Source organism: Podarcis pityusensis (assembly GCF_964106645.2).
Source record: "Podarcis pityusensis genome assembly, chromosome: 16".
Taxonomy (NCBI): domain Eukaryota; kingdom Metazoa; phylum Chordata; class Lepidosauria; order Squamata; family Lacertidae; genus Podarcis; species Podarcis pityusensis.
This window is the reverse complement of record NC_138041.1, coordinates 33640501-33661204: the sequence shown is the minus strand read 5'-3', so window position 1 is coordinate 33661204 and position 20704 is coordinate 33640501. Positions and strand designations below refer to the sequence as shown.

At 46.0% G+C, this 20704-nt stretch overlaps 2 protein-coding genes across 2 annotated transcripts in view; both read left to right on the top strand.

Moving 5' to 3' along the window:
• Window positions 1–20704, top strand: part of ULK1 (unc-51 like autophagy activating kinase 1) — a 120471-nt gene that overhangs the window by 11628 nt on the left and 88139 nt on the right. The window contains exons 4-5 of the mRNA XM_080985084.1: window positions 16089–16121; window positions 17949–17985. Coding sequence (XP_080841210.1) covers window positions 16089–16121; window positions 17949–17985 — 70 coding nt within the window. The remainder of the gene's footprint in view (window positions 1–16088; window positions 16122–17948; window positions 17986–20704) is intronic.
• The window catches only part of MMP17 (matrix metallopeptidase 17), a 288088-nt gene that overhangs the window by 213390 nt on the left and 53994 nt on the right, over window positions 1–20704 (top strand). The window lies entirely within an intron of this gene.

The following is a 20704-nucleotide window of genomic DNA, read 5'->3' as shown; positions in this document are numbered from 1 at the left end:
GTCTACCTCGGTTCATTAACTTACAAGACCCTTTTTCTACAGTTTCTTGCTTTCTTTCCCATCGTAAGTATTCATCATTTTTTTGTCCTTGAGGACATTTGCAAAGTGGTTCTCTCTCGTCTTAAGTTGACCTTTCCCTTTCCTCACAGTTGCAGCTCTGTTTGTCAACATTCCATGGCCATTACCTTTGGCAGCTTGAGGGCTTGTCGACACTTCCTCTGGTCTGCTGCTCTACCCAGGGGAAAACTGCTCTTTAGTGCTCAGTCGGAGCAAATGACAATTCTGGTTTTCTCCAGATGGACATTTGCTCCAGTTTAGAGCTTCAACAGTAGGCTTTCCTTGGGAAAGATGCCGGGGAAGGGGAAAACCACTAGGGCAGGCATAGGCAAACTCGGCCCTCCAAATGTTTTGGGACTACAACTCCCAATATCCCTGACCACTGGTCGTGTTAGCTAGGGGTGATGGGAGTTGTAGTCCCAAAACATATGGAGGGCCGAGTTTGCCTATGCCTGTTTTCTAGGCATGAGAGAGGCAGAGTGTGGATGAGCCCTGAGCATCCAAACAGTCCCTTGATATCAGAGGTTTTAAGCAAGCGACTCTAGGATAGCTGGTTGCCAGTGTTAGAAACTCAGCTAACAGCTAAATGGCACCTTAAACCAAGGTTATGGTCACTACAATGGAATGTCTGGGTTTCTGCCCCCCCCGAAAATAATAATAATATAATAATAATACCATCTATACCACTTTACATTTTAAAGAACAATTCTCAAAGCTGTTTACAACACATTAAAACATCAAATAAGACAAGCCAAAATAAAATAAATCCTAGCTTAAAAAAAAACATTTCAGATCCTTTTAAGCGGCATTTTGCTTTCCTCAGTCTCTCAGCCCTGCCTAGGGATGGCGGCAGATGGAATCTGGGACCTTCAGCATGAGAAACAGGTGTTCTCCCACTTGGCTGTGGCATGTTAAAGTTGTGTTAAGGGGATGAGATACAAGAGCCAGCCCACCTCTGTCTCGTTTCCTAGTACAGTGATACCGCCAGTTACGAACTTAATTCGTTCTGGAGCTCCGTTCTTAAGCCGAAACCGTTCTTAACATGAGGCGTGCTTTCGCTCATGGCGCTGCCGGCGTGCAACTTCTGCTCGCATCCCGGGGCAAAGTTCACAACAAGGGGCATCTACTTCCGGGTTAGCGGAGCTCATAACCCAAAGCGTTCTCAAGGAGGACGTACAGTGGTACCTCGGGTTACATACGCTTCAGGTTACAGACTCCTCTAACCCAGAAATAGTACCTCGGGTTAAGAACTTTGCTTCAGGATGAGAACAGAAATCATGCTCCGGCGGTGTGGCGGCAGCAGCAGGAGGCCCCATTAGCTAAAGTGGTGCTTCAGGTTAAGAACAGTTTCAGGTTAAGAACGGACCTCCGGAACGAATTAAGTACTTAACCCGAGGTACCACTGTACATAACACGAGGTTCCACTGTAACAAGTCTTCATCATGATCTTGAATGGTGTTTCAAAAGCTTTGGAAATCTACTGTGTCCCAGTTAGTTTGTAGCTATGTATTATTGAGTAGTGCTAATGGGGCCAGCAGTGCGCAGAAGACCTAGTGAGATTGACCCCGATGAGGGTGGAATCGAGTATTTTTAGAAACTGTTTTCAAGCTTGCTCTGAATGAGTTTGTGCTGCAAACCTGCATCAAGGGCAGGGCGGGAAAGAGAAATATTGAAGGTAAAGGGCTGTAACTCGACAGTAGAACACCTGCTTTGCACTAGGAATGTCTTAGATCGGGGTAGGCAACCTAACGCCAGGGGGCTGGATGCGGCCCAATCGCCTTCTCAATCCGGCCCACGGATGGTCCAGGAATCAGCGTGTTTTTACATGAGTAGAATGTGTCCTTTTATTTAAAATGCATCTCTGGGTTATTTGTGGGGCATAGGAATTCATTCTCCCCCCCCCCCCAAAAAAATATAGTCCGGCCCCATGGTCTGAGGGATGGTGGACCGGCCGACGGCTGAAAAAGGTTGCTGACCCGATCCAATCTCTGCCGTCGCCAGATAGGGCTGGGAGAAACCTTGAAAAGCAGCTGCCAGTCACAGCAGACGGTACAGTGGTGCTTCAGGTTACATACGCTTCAGGTTACAGACTCCGCTAACCCAGAAATATTACCTCGGGTTAAGAACTTTGCTTCAGGATGAGAACAGAAATTGTGCTTTGGCGGCGCGGCAGCAGCAGGAGGCCCCATTAGCTAAAGTGGTGCTTCAGGTTAAGAACAGTTTCAGGTTAAGAACGGACTTCTGGAACGAATTAAGTACTTAACCCGAGGTACCACTGTACTGAGCTAGATGGACCATGGATGTGACTCTGTATAAGGCAGCTTCTCATTTTCCTAAGGCTGTCATTATAAGCTTAATTTCCAGGGCGCAGGCTCCCACTTGATTCAATGGGACGTGACTCCTCAGTAGAAACTGTAACTTACTTTGGTCATTCCAAACCATTGCAAACACTGTTGATGCAAGGTGGTCTTCCAGTAGGGCTGGCCAACTGTGGTGGTCTGATGTAGTCCCTGAAAGCAATGTATATCTGGTCTCTGTGCACCCGCCCCAACAACCCTACCAGCTTTTTTCATCGAGACATGCTTTTAAAAGTTGGCTGGTTTTCTCCTGCTATAAAAAAAAGAGAACTGTTTTGTCAGTCTGTAAAAGGGAGGGAGGAAGCACTTTGGGTTTCCTGTGCGATGCACTGTTTACAGGAAGGGCTGTAACTCTGTTGCGGAACATGTGCTTGGCATCCAGAAGGGTCCCTTCTTAGTTCCCAAGCATCTCCTGGTGGGGCTTGGAAAGACCCCCGCCTCAAATTTTTGCCGAGTTCAGACTTTGTTTACTTAACTGAATTGGGGTGTGGAGAACAACTTACACTCAGGGGTCAGCAAACTTTTTCAGCAGGGGGCTGGTCCACTGCCCCTCAGACCTTGTCGGGGATGGGACTATATTTTGAAAAAATAATGAATGAATTCCTATGTCCTACAAATAACCTGGGACGCAGGTGGCGCTGTGGGTTAAACCACAGAGCCTAGGACTTGCCGATCAGAAGGTCGGCAGTTCGAATCCCCGTGACGGGGTGAGCTCCCGTTGCTCGGTCCCTGCTCCTGCCCACCTAGCAGTTCAAAAGCACAAAGTGGCGGGAAGGTAAACAGTGTTTCCGTGCGCTGCTCTGGTTCGCCAGAAGTGGCTTAGTCAGTCTGGCCACATGACCCGGAAGCTGTACGCCGGCTCCCTCGGCCAATAAAGCGAGATGAGCGCCGCAACCCCAGAGTCGGTCACGACTGGACCTAATGGTCAGGGGTCCCTTTACCTTTACCTTTACAAATAACCCAGAGATGCATTTTAAATAAAAATACACATTCTACTGATGTAAAAACACAAGGCAGGCCCCACAAATAACCCAGAGATGCATTTTACATAAAAGGACATATTCTACTCATGTAAAAACACACTGATTCCCAGAACGTCCGTGGGCCGGATTTAAAAGGTGATTGGGCCAGATCCGGCCCCCGGGCCTTAGTTTGCCTACCCATGATTTACACTGCTTCTGCAAAGCAGCGGTGATTTTGATGAACTAATAGTTGCTACTTTCACACACAACATAAAACCAAACCATGGCTTAGCACTAATGCGCGAATTTGCTGGCAGGTAAACTCTGTTTCGGCTTAGGGTGTTACCCAAACAGTGAAAGCTTTTTCTTTCTTGACCACAATCTGAGCTTAAAGGTTGGAGAACGCAGAAAGTGGGTTTGACTCCTCCCTCTCTTTGTGAGCTAGCATGTTCTTGTGGTCCCAGTAATCCAGATTTTCGCCTTACTGTTTACATTGAATCACGCCATAGTCTAAGAGAGGGTTTGTTTGATGCAGTCTGAGGCTTGCTTTATTCACCCAGGTGGCAGAATGGATATGTCACCATTTTAAGACTTCAAGTGGGAGCGCAGTTTTTAAAAATGTTTTTCTTGTGCCATGAATGGGCAAACTTTGGCTCTGCCAGATGGTTTTGGACTCCAACTCCCATCAGCCCCAGCCAGAATGGCCAATGATCAAGAATGCTGGGAGTTAGAGTCCAGCAACATCTGGAGGGCCACTTTTAGCTCACCAAGGAGCGGGTGGCTTAAGCCCAGGCTTGTCCTTGTTTGCTGGTTTTCTCCTTGCGGGGAGAGGATGTTGGTGAGTTTGTGTTCCTGCAGAGGAGAGCACTATGTGTTATCATGAATGAGTTGGGAGAGCCATATTCAAATATTCTCTCTACCTAACCTCCCTCGCATTGTTGTTGTAAAGATAAATCGTGTGTATGGGAAGAACCATGTAAGCCATTTTGAATCCTTTGAGGAAACAAATAGCATAAGCAAAACTTATGGGATTATTAAATCAATTCTGTGGTTTTTTTTTTAATGTGATTACCCTATAGTCTGAAGTGCAATGCCTTATTCCACCCCGTCTTTAAAAAATGTTTTAAAATACATTGAAAATGAATGTCAAAACATTGAGCGAGGGAAGAATTTAACATCAGCTAAAGTCTCATTGAGTGAGCACATCCTTCTAAAATCTAAATTATCTCACGAGGGCAACGTGACGTGATGATTTTGGAGGGTGTGTCCATTTTGTCATTTTCAAAATGGTGATTGTGCTCTTAGTCAGGGTTGTGGATTTGTCATGTTTGCCTTAGGAGGCCTCATATTTCTCTCCTCGTCACCTGATGGTACATTGGAGAAGGGGGTGGTGACATGGGCTATTTACCATCCTCTAAAACTTCCTTCTGGAGCCCAGGGCAGCATTACTCAGAGTTCTTAGTAAGGTGGCTTCGTGGCTGTTTCCCAAGAGTAATTGGAGACTGGCATGTGGTTGTGCTTCTCTGAATGCAACGGTGGATCATCTCCAGTTACTCGTGTGTTGTTCACACGGCTGTTTTCTCCGGGCCCTGTCAACGTCTCCATTATGAAAATATCCACTTCAGAAGCTATTTTATGACTTGCTTCTTGTCTCTCTCTTTCTCTCTCTGCCCAAAGCTGGTCTGCGTGGGGTTTTGAGGGATGACATTTGCCCACGGTGTAAGGTTTCTGGCCTGGGGATTAAAAAAAGAAGAAAAAGTGGGGGGGGGGGGAGAGGGGGAGAGAGAGAGAGAGAGAGTTCACCCTTATTGAGAGAGCCGTGAACTCATGTGCAGTCAGTCTCTCATGTCTTTAATAGCATTTAACTCCTGCTTTCGTTGTGTCCTTACCCCTCTACTCTACTGTCATACAGCTTCTGGTTGGTTCACATCTAACATGAAAAACATGGCTTGGCATTTGCATAAATAAACCCAGGCCTCTCATATTCCTGGCCTCAGACGCTTGCTTCCTTAATGAGTTTCTTATGCTTTTCGCTGGAAAATATGGATTTGCTGTTATGTGCAAACTTGCAAACTCTGGTTTTGCTGGCTGATTATGCCAGTCGTCGTTCACTGCTTCAGATATTATAGGAAACTAGGATGACCACGTAAGCATTGGACACCCAAGAGAAGAAATACAAATGGGGGTGCCAGGTTGCACAATATCAGTATATGGTGATTTCGATGTATAGGAGCAAAAGCAAGAATAATTGCTATGTTTTAAACAGAAATGCATTAAATTTCACTGTATAGTTAGCCGTAGTGTGACTTGTGTGCCTGCTTACTTTGCTTTTTATGACCCCGCCTGCTGTCCCTTCTTAGGGTTTTTTGTCTTTAAATTGGGCTTGGACTGGACAAACCTTCCAAGCAGAGGACTCTTGAAAACAGGACAGATGCCCTGCCCCCCCCCCCCCGACTTTGGTGGCTTCTGTAACAGTGGAAGCAACTCGTAACAGTGAAAGAGCTTGGTCACTTGTGAGTTTTGTGTTGCCCGTGAATTCACTGTTTGTGTTTGTGCGTATAAACTTGACTTGGCAATGGCAAATGGTCAGGGATGATGGGGAATTTTAGTTCTGACAGCATCTGTAGTGCCGCAGGTTTGCATCTCTGTGGTGCCCTATAGTTTAAGCCAGGGGTGGGGAACATCGGGTCCAGGGACAAATGTGGCCCCGCAACCAGACTGGCCCCTGGGGGCTTTCCCTGTGCCAGGGCTTCCCAAACTGTGATCCATGGACCACCAGTGGTCTGCGAACTTTATTTAGCATGGTCCGCGTTAACTGTTCATATTGATTTCTGATTGTGTTTCAACTCTATGGTGTGTGGATTGTAATGCAATAAAATAAGATGAAAGAAGCATAGAGATGCATGACTGAAAACCATGCAGTGTCTATTGCAGTTGCTGTAACCTGCGGAAAAATACGTTGGTCCACCAAGAGCACCAGCAATTTTCAAATGGGGAGAGAATACTTGGGAACCACTTCCCAAACTGTTCTGCTCACTGGTCCAGCTCCATGTTGTCCTCAAGCGCTTTTTGTCTGCCTGAAATGTGTCTTGGAATGGTGAATGCCTTTCCTTTCCTGGATGGATGGATGAATGGATGTCTAATCTTCTCTGTGCACATGGAAACCAACTTATTTTTGCATGGCCAGAACCTAGCCGACTGTGCAAAGGGAAAAGTTACATCCGTTATGCCACCCACTTTTGCCTTTGACTCTGCCCATCTCTGGAATGTGGGCCCCTGGAAGACCACCCCCCAAAGAGAATTTGGCCCTCAGATGGTTCCCCTCGTTTAAACTGATGTTCAAGCACAGCCGTGTTTCTCTGCCCTGTCCTTTCTCCTTTCCCAGGCACTCCAGTCTCGCTGCAGTCCTTGTGTATGGCAGTTATAGATTAGATTAGCTGAGAAATCCTGGACACCTTTCATGCAAATAGCTAGATATTCCATATCTTGGAATATTGGGTTCTTTTCAGTCTGGTGTAATATGGCGCCTTTGTACCTTATTTGGCTCGATGTAAAGCTAATCCACGGAATGCAGAATGTCTTGTGAGCCTAATCTAGGTCTTGCAAAGCAGGCAAGGTCATTCTGCCGCTGCTCTAAAAATATTTTTCTTTCTCCTCCTCTCATAAGATTAATTTTGACCTGCTTCCAGGCTTCATAATTGTGTAAAGAGCCTTCATTGTGTGGTCTACTGAAGGTTAAATATCCCTGTTTCTCTTTTCCCCCCTTTGCTTTTACTAGAACCGCTTATGGTTTTAAAAATAGCCGCAGCCGTTTGTTTGTATTTCCCTGTGATCCCCGAACAAACGCTGTGTTTGCAAAAGCCAAACAGATGAAACGAAAGCACACAGACACAGAAAGCAGTCACCTCTGCTTCGCAACGTTTTTTTGGTTCCCTAGACAGAGCGGCAGGCGAGTTAGCATCAGGACAACAGGCAGAATTAGGTCATCGGAGCTGGTAAATCCCTTGATCGACCAGACGTTAAATATCACGCATAAATAGTGAGGGGAGCTGAATTTAATGCCTCCTGGGATCCAATTAGCAAAGCGTCTTATAACTCCCAAGAAAGGAAGACCTTTGCAAATCCACCTTGGTCTGTCTCTGTTGCTGTGAGATGCTGACGCCGTTTTTGCTGCAGGTGTTGCGGAGAGAAACACCGTAGCTGCATTTTCACGGGCAAAGTAATATGGCCTAAGCAGTTGGCTTGCACCTTCACACGGCCGGTGGTTTGTTTCCAACAAAACAGGCACGTGCCATCTTGTGCAGCAAGCTTGTCAAATATGCCACAGTTGTGTTTTCTTCATTATTTAAAATCTTAATAAATAAATTAAAGAAGGGAAGCTGCCTTATTATGCCAGTTGACTATTTCAGTCTGGCCCTAGTATTGTCCGTTCTGACTGGCAGTTGCTCTCCAGGGCATTGGGCATGGTTCAGTCTGTCCCTTTGCCTATCTGATTCCTTCGAAAAAGGAAAAGAAACGAAACATGAAAATCTGTTTGCCTCTTACTTTGGGACACAGCTGGAGATTGGAGCCCAACAGATTTAAGTGTCATCAGCAACCACCTGTGCTAAAAACTATATTTCAATTACAGCATTGTTTTATTATGGTTGTATACCTCCCTGGGGCTTCTACAGGAGGAAGGGCAGGATAAAAAATAATTATTATTATTGATATTATTATTTGCTTAGTTGTTAATTGCAGTGTGTTCAGTGAGGCTGACTTCCTGCAAATCAAAAGGCCTTTCCAATTAATTGGGTAGCACATTATTTAGTACGAAATGTTAATTTTTAAATATGATTAAATAAAGAAGATTACAGGCAGGAGGCAGCGTCTGAGAAAAAGCATTCCGCCTTCGCTGTCACATAGGAGGTCATGGTTTTCTAAGCTTTGGGGCCTGCCATGACATCAGTAAACAGTAAACAGGAAGTGTTGAAATTAAAGAGCACCTGCTCTTCACTTCCAGTATTATTTCTAAGCTTATGCTGAGTTGATCAAAACAGGCTGATTGAATATGCCTTATTTCATTGGGCGGCGTTGGAAAGGCAAGCTTAAGAAACCCAACGTGGTATCAAACACCCAACTTCTGTGACAACTGCTTTTCTTGGTTTACAGCAGGCATGGCCAAACTTGACCCTCCAGATGTTTTGGGACTACAGTTCCCATCATCCCTGACCACTGGTCCTGTTAGCTAGGGATGATGGGAGTTGTAGTCCCCAAACAGCTGGTTTACAGTATTAGGGCAGGGGTAGCCAGCTTGGTGATCTCCAGATAGTGTTGATCTTCCAATTCCCATCCAGCGGTCAGGAATGATGAGAGTTGTTTTCCGATGACATTTGGAGAGCACCACATGGGCAGTGCTGTCAAGTGTGTTCAAAAAGCGCTTTGTATACATTACCGAGTTGGAATTCCTAGTGGCTCTCCTTTATGGCAAATCAGGATTATTATCCCACACATTGCAGTAGGGTTGCGAACAGACTGGTTTGCTTAAGCCCACCCAATGAGTTCGTGGTAGAGCCAAGATACTGGGTTCTTCCTGATTTTCTCTAGCCCATCTCTTAGCCACTGTGTTTATTTGTTGTTGTTGTTTAGTCGTTTAGTCATGTCCAACTCTTCGTGACCCCATGTACCAGAGCACGCCAGGCACTCCTGTCTTCCACTGCCTCCCACAGTTGGGTCAAACTCACGCTGGTAGCTTCGAGAACACTGTCCAACCATCTCATCCTCTGTCGTCCCCTTCTCCTTGTGCCCTCCATCTTTCCCAACATCAAGGTCTTTTCCAGGGAGTCTTCTCTTCTCATGAGGTGGCCAAAGTATTGGAGCCTCAGCTTCAGGATCTGTCCTTCCAGTGAGCACTCAGGGCTGATTTCCTTCAGAATGGATAGGTTTGATCCTCTTGCAGTCCATGGGACTCTCAAGAGTCTCCTCCAGCAACTGTGTTTATACCAGTTCTCAATAAATAATGGTGTCTGCCTTGCAGTGGCTGTAGGCCCAATCCCTAGCATTTCCGAAGTAGTGCGTAGCAAGAACCCTCTCTGAAATCCTGCCAGTCAGTGTAGACAGTACTGAAGTAGATGGACCCCATGGCTTGACTCCACATAAGGCAGCTTTGTATGTTCCTACTTCAGTGGCGTCAACCCATGCTGCCATTTGAATCCCACCCCTCTCCCCATTTGTTGGTAGAGTCAGTGGTTGTCCTAGATCCATTCTATAGCCACAGGTGTTGAAAAACCTGGTTCCTGTTTGGCTTCAGTACATTTTTCCCACCCCCTCCACCCATCCTATTTACGTGGGTAGCAGAAGGCCTGAACGAGCAGTCAGGAATCAGGATGGCAACAATCATCTTGTTATAGGGAGCCCAGACAGGAAATGTTGCTTTGGTGTTGGAGGGGGGGAAAAGAAAAACAGGTTGGATCACCTTTTCTTATCATAGCAGTCATAGCTCAGCAGCTAAGCACCTGCCTAGCAGCCAGATTGGTCACCACAGGCTTACTCACTGTCTAAAGTATTGGTGATGGGGAAAGAGCTCTGTCCCAAGAGCAAAGAGAGTTATTTCCAATTGAATACTGGGTTAGATGGGTGAATAGTCTGTCCTGGTCACAGCCACTGAGCCTCTTGGGCTTGCTGATCGGAAGGTCAGCGGTTCGATTCCCTGCGACGGGGTAAGCTCCCGTTGCTCTGTCCCAGCTCCTGCCAACCTAGCAGTTCAAAAGCACACCAGCACAAGTAGATAAATAGGTACCGCTGCGGCAGGAAGGTAAACGGCGTTTCCGTGCACTCTGGCACTTGTCACGGTGTCCCGTTGCGCCAGAAGCGGTTTAGTCATAACCCAGAAAGCTGTCTGCGGACAAACACCAACTCCCTCGGCTTGAAAAGCGAGATGAGCGCTGCAACCCCATAGTCACCTTTGACTGGACTTAACCATCCAGGGGTCCTTTACTTTTACCTTACCTGTTCATAAGGCAGCTTCCGATGGTCTCATAAGAAGAGCCCTGCTGGATTAGGCCAAAGGCCTATCTAGTCCAGCATCCTGTTCTCACAGAGGCCAGCCAGATACCGTATTTTTCGCTCTATAGGACGCACTGGACCATAGGAGGGGAAGAACGGGGGGGGGGGGAAATTCTCCCCCTCTCTTGCTCAGTGCCCCTTCAGCGAAGCAGCAGGAGAAACGGAGCCCCTTCCATTTCTCCTCCCGCTTCACTGAAGGGGCGCTGCGCAGAGAGGGAAAACTGTGAAGCGCCTCTCCAGCAAAGCGAAGCCTGGAGAGCAAGAGGGATCGGTGTGCGACGACCCCTCTCGCTCTCCAGGTTTCAGGCGGCTATCCGCAAGCCTTCGGAGTGCAGCGGGAACTCCTGCTGTGCTCCGAAGGCTTGCGGATAGCTGCCTGAAGCCTCCAGAGTGCAGCGGGAGTTCCCACTGTGCTCCGGGGGCTTCAGGCGGCTTCAGCGAAAGCAATGCGAAGCCTCCGGAGCACTGGGGGAGATCTCCCTCTGCGCTTTGGAGGCTTCACGTTGCTTTCGCTGAAGCCAAGGAGCCTGCATTCGCTCCATTAGTTGCACACACATTTCCCCTTAATTTTTGAAGGGAAAAAAGTGTGTCTTATAGAGCAAAAAATACGGTACCCATGGAAAGCCCATAAACAGCACCTGAGTACCAGGGATGCCATGCCCGTTTTGCCGCTGCTGCACTGCCCTCGCCAAAGCATTCCTGACCTCGGTTGTGCAGCGATGGCGGGTTCTGGCAGGATGTTGCCGGAAATCAGTGGTGATGCCAGTGCTGCTTCTCAGCCAGAGTTGGCAGGGTGCACAGTGCCCCCACAGGGACACAGCCTCAGGGGCTTCATCCTGCCTCAGGGGCTGGGCAGCCCCTGCTGTGTGTGTAACTGTGTTCTCCTCACTTGCGATTCCCCGCAGCCAGTACCCAAAGGCTATTGCTGCCTCCCGTGGGAGCGAGTTTCACAGTTTAGCTTTGTGGTGTGTACTTGCTTTTATCCATCCTGAATACTCCCAACATTTCAGCTACATTGGATATCCCTGAGTATTTCTATGAAGACCACAGAGGGGTTTGAAGTGTAAGAAAATAGCACAACATATTAAGAAACATGTTGGAAGGGATGAAGTTAGATAAAACGGAACCTTAAAACACAAATTGTATGTGTTTTGGGTTATAAACATTGATGTTGGGAGAGCAGGAAGTCACTAGTTTTGTTGATTTGCAATACAGTGGTACCTCGGGTTAAGAACTTAATTCCTTCCAGAGGTCCGTTCTTAACCTGAAACTGTTCTTAACCTGAAGCACCACTTTAGCTAATGGGGCTTCCTGCTGCCGCTGTGCCGCCACCGCGCGAATTCTGTTCTCATCCTGAAGCAAAGTTCTTAACCTGAGGTACTATTCCTGGGTTAGCAGAGTCTGTAACCTGAAGCATCTATAACCCGAGGTGCCACTGTACAGTCATATCTTGGTTTTCGAACACAATGCATTCCAGAAGTCTATTCGACTTCTGAAACATTCAGAAACCAAGGCGCGGCTCCCAATTGTGCAGGCACTGCGGAAACAATAGCAGAATCCGCATCGGACGTTCGGCTTCCAAAAGAACGTTCAGAAACCAGAACACTCACTTCCGGGTTTCAATCTTTCGGGAGCCAAAACGTACAAGTACCGAGGCATTCAACAACCAAAGTGCGACTGTATAATGGTTGAGTAAAGAAAGTAACTTTCTATACGGAAGAAAAAATAAAATAATATTATAAAAAGGGATATCCCTGAGTTCTAGTATTATGAGTAGGGGAGGAAACATTTCACTAACCACTTTCTTCACTGAGAATAATTTACTGTGCATCCCCTGGGAAAGAATACTCACTTTGGTGTTCGGAAATCATGTGACATTTGGGCATCTTGTCCACTGGGATTTTGTTTCTTTGTGAGAAATGACGACCAACTCTGTCCCTGACGAATGAAGGTTTTGAAATAGGAATACACAGTAAGGGTTATGAAATGAGCTTCTTTCTGCTACTCCCCTTATTATTCATTCAGTCGCAGAGATCATCTGGAGGAATGCCTGTCAGTTGCCCCTGTGCTACAGAAGAGGCCAAGAGATACCCTTGCCATTAACTTCCATGTGTCTCTCAAATACCTTTTTTCTCCAGATGGGCCTATTCAGTTTGAGATTAGACAGTTTAAGATTAGGCAGCCACTGTAATGTTTATTTCATGTTGGTTTTATTATATGTTATGTTTTATGGTCCTGTACCTCGCCTTGATAGTTCACCTAAGATGGTATTATATAAATCCTTCAATAAAATAAATTATTGGTCTCTTTGAAGAAATCCAAATACAGTGATACCTCAAGTTTACTTAATTCGTTCCGGAGGTCCGTTCTTAACCTGAAACTGTTCTTAACCTGAAGCACCACTTTAAATAATGGGGCTTCCTGCTTCCGCTGCGCCGCCGGGGCACGATTTCTGTTCTCATCCTGAAGCAAAGTTCTTAACCTGAGGTACTCTTTCTGGGTTAACGGAGTCCGTAACCTGAAGCGCATGTAACCTGAAATGTACGTAACCCGAGGTACCACTGTACTACAATAGGGTAGTGCTTTTACAAGGACTACCCCGTAAGGTGGTGCCGGGATGTTATCTCCAAACTTTAAAAAAGAAAAACTGATTTGAATGTGTCCAACCAAGTTGACCTGACCTGCTTTTATTTGGAATGCAAGCCAAGCCGTTCTTGTCATTTGCTGAAATTTGATTAAGGCTCTCTTGAAATCTCATGGAGCTAGGGGAATGACGCTGTGACTTAAGCAAAAGGGATCCTTTTCTTCCCCTCCATATCTACCTTCAACTTGTAAGGGTAACAGCTGCCAGAACTGCAGACATTCAGAAACTTCAGGATCTGGTTGAATGTTTTGTGTTTGGAGTGGTGATGGGTCCCATTTGAACACATACTGACAAGCTGTTCATTTCCTTGTATCGTTAATTTCCCTCTGCAAGAAGTGGGGAATCTTTGCTTCACTATCTGTGTACAGTGGTACCTTGGTTCTTGAACTTAATCAGTTCCGGGAGTCCGTTCGACTCCCGAAACCGTTTGAAAGCCAAGGCGTGGCTTCAGATTGGCTGCAGGAGCCGCGTCGGACGTTCGGCTTCCGAAAATCGTTCACAAACAGGAACACTTCTGGGTTTGCAGCATTCAGGATCTGATTTGTTCAAGTACCAAGGTACCACTGTACTTAGATAGGTGAAACTGATACTTTTCAGCCACTACAGACAGTTCTATCAGCTCAAGGGTCTTTGCTTTAAATACCTGATCATTGCCACTGCTGTCTCCCAAAGAACCCTGGTGCCACCTGTGCTTTTGGGAGAAAGGAATAATAATTATTATTTTTGCAAACCTCTCCCAATCTTTGCAGAAGAGGCAGGAAAAACATATAAAGCCTCTTTCGCAGAGAGTGGAGATTTTCATGCATAAAATAAAAGAAAGTAGGATTTGGCACAGTGTTTGTAGCGATGGGCGTAATATGAGCAGTGACCCCCTGCTGAGAAAGCAAATTTGCCCTGCTTTGTCTAGATTCACAGAATATTATCTTCAGAAATTGGGAGAAACTGATTGTGTGTGTGTTTGCGGCAGAAGCTCTGTGCTCAGCAACGAGTGGTTAGAAACAGTGACGTTACTAACCCACTTTCTGCCTCCTCATCGAAAGTAGTTTTAAAACATTGATTCTGCAATTTTTTTTTTAAAATGACTGGGGTGGGGGGGTAGCTGGGAAGTTGGCAGGGTGGGAGTGAGTAGGGCAAGCCACGGTCCATTTGTCAGAGGAGAAACAAAAGCCCCAAACTGTCTGGATGTTTTGGATACACTCAAATCCCTTTCCTAGCCTCCTTCCCTATGAAACAGCAGCTGCAACAGCTGAGCTGGCCAACAAACCATTTATTCACCTGATTATCAGCTCATCTTCCTCCTGTTTCTTTGTACCCCTCACCCACAATGTTTTCTAGAAGAATAGAGGAGAAAGCCTCTTCTAATTCTGTGCAGTAGACACCCTAGCTGATTAATTTTCAGTTAGTAAATGCAATTCAGATTTGTCTGACTCACCCATCCTTCTGCACTTTAGCCCCATCTCAGGTTCCCTTGCCACAACCAAACAGAACTACAGTGATTGCCAACATCCCATAACCCACATTTCCCCCTCAGCATCTGGGTTGCTTTTGAACTTCCTGTGCTATCACAACGGCTTGGCTAATGGGCTGGTGGAGGGTCTCTGGCTGCTAGCTGGCAAGTAGTCCATTATCCGCCTCCATCACCTGAGGTTCTTATTATATTTAATGGTCCATAAAAGAACTGTGTTAATCTTTATGCAACATTCACTTCCTGAGAGATGCCCTGGCAACTTGGGGGAAGATATAAAGAGCCATAAAACTTAACGGCATGCAATTTTGGATTTGTGTCAGAATCCGTTGTATGCAAAGCAATTGGCTTCCACATTTGCATAGTACTTTGACTGCATGCTGACAGTGTGGACTTTAGCTGGTTGGTGTCGAATGTGATATTTCAAGGATATACACAATTCCTGCTCTGTGATGACGGCCACTCTTATCAATAAATATTGAGCAATCACCCGCAAGCTACCTGCAGTTAGTTAAGGCACAATGTGATAGGCGCTTAAGCTGAAATGCAATTTTCTATTATGTTTTTTTCTGCCCAAATCCAGACTAAGTAACTTTAAAAAAAAGAAAAGAGTAAAATTGAAGCAGAATGAGAATTGGTAAAAGGAAAGACAGCACACACGGACACACACCTTGCAAAATTTTAACAGGAAATAGCGCTACCCCTCCAGAGAATTCAGGATGGGGGTCTAAGGTCTCTCCAACCTGCTTCCCTCCCCCTTCCCACAATTATAACAACCCTGTGAGTTTTTTTTCTGCTAAAAGATGGTTATTGACACATGCTTATATATACCATAGGAACAGGGAATTGTTGGCGATCTAGATGTTCCTGGCCCCTGGCTCCCATCGCCTCTGACCATTGGAGGTGCTGGCAAGGGGTGATGGGAGTTCGACAACATCTGGGGTGGGGCACAGGCCCCGTCTCTGCCGAATATTAGGGGTCAGCCTTGTGTAAGGTGCAAAATTCATGTGTGTTTATTTTTCGTTGAAAGCAACTACTAAACTAGTCCTGTTATAGATTCACTTTTATAAATTGTAACTGAATTGCGCCCCCCCCCCCCGCAAAAAAATAATAATGTGGAGGTTTAGAAGTTTTCCAGTTTCTAGTCCTAGTGGTTTGGTTTTTCTGTCTCTCCCAATAATCCATGGTTTATTTTTTTAAAATCTTCCATCCTCAGTTTCCAGCGCACACGTTACTTTTACAGGAATTGTAGTTATGAAGCCGCGGAGGGCTGTGTTAAATTGGAAGCAGCAAAGGCTTTTGATACTGCACTCGAGCAAGTGTGTTTGTTAAATGTGCAGCTAGGAGTACCCAGGAGCCTCCAAGGAATATGGAAGGGGTCTAAATGATTCAGGTCTGTTAAAAGGGAAATGCATGTAGAATTGAACGCCTTGGTAAACTCTGCATTAAATTCTCTGGCACCCACAGAGTGTTCTGCTTTGTTGACTGGATCCAAACCTTTTTTTTTTTTTTTTTGGAAAAATAACTGATTCTCCCCCATCCCCTTTCTTTTCTTTTAGGAAATGGCCAACTCTGTTTACTTGGTTATGGAGGTGAGTACGTAATTCTGAACTCTTATCAAAGGTGAATGTTATTCTTAGGTCTCATCTGCACTAGACACCTAAAGCATCACCATTCCACTTTAAACTATAATGACTTCGTCCAAGGAATCCTGGGTGCTGAGAGTTGCCAAGTGAATCATGTTCTGCTCAGAGAGTCCCCTGGGAAATGGGATTGAGTGTAAATCCATTCTGGGAATTTTAGCTCTGTGAGGGGAATGCGGGTGACACTGTGGTCTAAACCACTGAGCCACTGATCAGAAGGTCGGCTGTTCGAATCCCCGCAACGGGGTGAGCTCCTGTTGCTTAGTCCCAGCTCCTGCCAACCTAGCAGTTCGAAATCACGCCAGTGCAAGTAGATAAATAGGTACTGCTCCGGCGGGAAGGTAAATTGGCGTTTCCGTGCACTGCTTTGGTTTTGGTGTTCCATTGCGCCAGAAGCAGCTTAGTCATGCTGGCCACATGACCCAGAAAAATTGTCTGCAGACAAACGCCGGCTCCCTTGGCCTGTAAAGCGAGGTGAGCACCACAACCCCGGAGTCATCTGCGACTGGACTTAACTGTCCGGGGTCCTTTACCTTTACCTTTAACAACTCACAGCACCCTCAACAAACTATGGATCCAAGGATTCTTTGGAGGAAGCCATGACTGTTTACAACAAAATGTCAGAAGCAACTGATGGAGGGCACTCCAGAGTGCAAGAGCAAAGGAAGGAAATACTATTATTTTTTGGTCACCAGCGTGATACTCTGTAGGGTATGGTTCTGTAAGTAAAAATTCTCCAAGTGATCTATGTCATCTCAGATGTCCATACAACGTCCTGAGTTGTCCAGGTGTCTTGGGAGTACAATATTACATGGAGGGTCACCGTTGCCCATGCCTGCATGTAGATAATTACTCAATGACATATATTAGAAGTGTAAGAGTAGAATATGCCTCTGGTTTTTATTCAGAAAAAAAGATGCACTCACATTAAATAATCATAACGTTGCCTGCAAGGCTATTGTATTAAAAAACACTATATGGGAAGGGAGAGCAGGAAGCCAACCTATTGCGTGGATTACTATCTTGGTGCCAGCATAGACCTTCTAAAATGAAATGCTTGGCTGTTGTTGGAAGGCTTCTGCTATTTTGGTCTCAAGGGTCACTAAATTAGCCATGGACATCCTCTTGAAAGCAACATTGGAGAAGGAACAGGATTGGCTCATATTAGCTGGACTATGTCAGTGCGGCAGAACTTGGGACAATATATTTGCAGTAGAAGGGGGCTTTTTACTCGAAGGTAGGGAGAGAGGGATTATGGTTGTGCCTGCTGGGTCCACCCCAATCTCTGTGAATATGTAGGCATGCAGACTTTCTGTTCAGGCCCCAGAAGCAGAGGGTGGGCTGGGGGAAGGGATCCAGTGGAAACAGTGATCCGCACCCACTTGTGTCCAGAAAGCCCTAACCTGAGATCCCAAACTCCCTCTATCTCTGACCATTGGTTATGCTGGCTAGAGGTGGTGGGATTTGGATGAAGGGCACTGGCTGACTACCCCTGCCCAAATGTCTCCTGCATTTCAAGAATCAATACTTGTAAGCTGAATAAATGAAGGAAACAAACCTACATCGCACTTACCAGATCCTAAGCTCTGGCATTTTGCAACTGGAAAAGGCCAGTCTCCTTCGTTTATGAAGTGGCCCGAGTTCTGTGAATTGCCGCTGAAGGCAGGAAACAACTAGAGGATTGTTTCTGTGCTTTATTGTAGAGCCTTGGTGAGACAGAATTTTTAACTAAATTCTTGCTTACAGACTTTTCTTTATCTCCCTTCTCTGATCTAGTACTGCAATGGTGGAGACCTGGCAGATTACTTGCACAGTAAGTATCATCCTTGATGTCTCTTCTCTTTTTGGCAAACCTAAATATCATGTTGAAATGTTTGCCACTCCAATGTGGCGCCTGAAATATGTAAGTGGCTCACTGGTGGTTTTTTTTTTATTCTGCAAAACTTGTGCTTAGGGTTTTTGTGCTGTTGTCCCTGTTTTGGGGGAGTTCTGATCAGCTTTCAGCTCTTCTAGGGGTTTAGGGAATTTGGAAGTGTTGCTGTGATGTGCCAAGGTTGGCTTGGACCTTGCCCTGCCCCCTCATGAGGGGCGTGGCAAAATAAGCTCCTCCTACCACTTTGCCTGGTATATGGAGAAGTTCCATGCAACTGTGCTGACTCAAGCGGTAGGCTCAATGATAACAACAACTTGGAAGCTGTTGAATGCTCCTTCATTGGGTGTTTTAAAACAGAGGTTGGATGGCCGTCTGTCAGGGATTATTTACCTGTGATTCCTACATTGCAGGGGGCTTGATGAGCCTTAGGGTCCCTTCCAACTGTGCAATTCTATGACTCCATGATCCCATCCATGTGCCAGAAGTACTTTTCTATGGCTTTCATGTGGAGGCATGTAATGTTATGAAGTACTCAGAGGCCCTGAAGGTGGAGACCAAATATTTGCCCAACTTTCTCCATTGATGGACCATGCTTTGGCAACGTCACTGGACTGTGACTTAGGACTGACCCCAGATACCGTGGAGATTCTGCAGAAGCAGGGACCTGACCTTGCAGATCTTGACTTTGGACCTTGCTCATTGTGTTGAACCTGGACTGGTATTTGACCATTTGCACTTTCTGACCACTCTTGGGACCGTGTGTACTATTAGGACTTTGCTTTGGGTATGCTGTGGTTCAGTATAATTAGAAGCCCAGCCTGTCACTAACAATGACCTCAAGGGAGGAGGTGGTCCTGCTTGGACATCTTTAACCTGATGACAACCCACCACAAATCAAAACCTAGTGGTGCCCCCCACCCTCCCACCCAAACACACAACTGTATGCAATGGTGAATGTGTTTAGGAGGAGTGGATGGGTGACTTGGTGGGGGGACATAGGAAGCTGACATCTAAGGAGTTGTTGTTGGTCCGTCTAGCTCCAGGTTGTCTCCACGGACTGGTGGCCACTTTCCAGGATTTCAGACGGTTCTCTTGCAAGTTTATCTGAAGTTGTCAGAGATTGAAACTTCTGCATGCAAGGCAGATGTTCTGACTCTGAGCTATGGCTTTTGCTTACAAAGGAGGTCCACTAAAGTCTGACATGGACCCTGAAAAGTGCAGCATTTGTTGTCTTCTATTGTGAAAGCAAAGTCTGGAGTAACACTACTTATGCTAATGACTAGTTTGCAGCCTGTCATCTCTGTTGCTTTGGACATTACTTCCTCATTGATAATCTTCAAGCCCTGAGCCCTCATTTACCGGCTGTATATAATCTAGGTCAGTAATGACTGGTTTTGTTTGGACTACTTTTCAACAGTTGGTTTTCTGTTTACAAGACCATTGCAATTAAGTCCCGCCCCCCTCCTTTTGCTGATTTAGTTGTTTGTTTTTAAATACTGCAAATGATTTGCCTGAAGCAAGGTTTAGCAATCTAGGCTCATTGAATGAAAGAAATTAGGAAATGTTTGTCTGCTCAACAACCACATCTTGCCCTTTAATCTCATGTTTTAACCTTGGAAAACCCCAAAACAAAACCCAGTTTTAATACCTCTTCCCCTACCCAATTTGGGGGGAAGGAGATGGGACTCTAGGGGTTTTTTCCCTCCTTGCAACAACTATTCCTATTTTATTTTTATTTTTTAAAAAACCTCTAGTATTAGCTAAAAGTCGCAGTAAGTTACATGAACCCCTGCTGTTTGACCCTAAAACAAGCCCGCAAAGTGACGTATAATAACATTGAACAAATACAGAATTAATATCCAGTAAAAGAACATTTTGAGGGACACGGGTGGCACTGTGGGTTAAGCCACAGAGCCTAGGGCTTGCCGATCAGAAGGTCGGAGGTTCGAATCCCTGCGACGGGCTGAGCTCCCTTGCTTGGTCCCTGCCCTGCCAACCTAGCAGTTCGAAAGCGTGCAGCACAAGTAGATAAATAGGTGCAGCTCCAGTGGAAAGGTAAATGGTGTTTCCGTGTGCTGCTCTGGTTCGCCAGAAGCGGATTAGTCATGCTAGCCACATAACCCGGACTGTACACCGACTCCCTCGGCCAATAAAGTGAGATGAGCGCATGCGCGACTGGACCTAAGGGGTCCCTTTATCTTTACCTTTACAAGAACATTTAAGAAGAGAGCTGTGCTGGATCACGCCAAAGACCCATCTAGTCCAGCATCCTGTTCTCACAGTGGTCAACAAGATCCCTTTGGCAAACCTGCAGGCAAGACCTTCGGGGCAATAGCACTCTACCTGCTTGCAATTCCCAGGAACTAGCAAAACAAAGCCACATCATTGAGTTCTCCCACACCATCCAGGAGGCCCTGTCCACATCTGCTTCCTCTGCAGCAAAGCTTCATGGTATGGGCAGTACAATGATATAACCCAGGGGTAGTCAACCTTTTTATACCTACTGCCCACTAATGCATCTTTCTTGATGGTAAGATTTCCTTACTGCCCACCAGTGCTTGATGGAAGGAGGATTCAGCTTGTGCCATAGAGCCCCCTACCGCCCACCTAGAATCCTGAAACACCCACTAGTGGGCAGTAGGGAACAGGTTGGCAACCC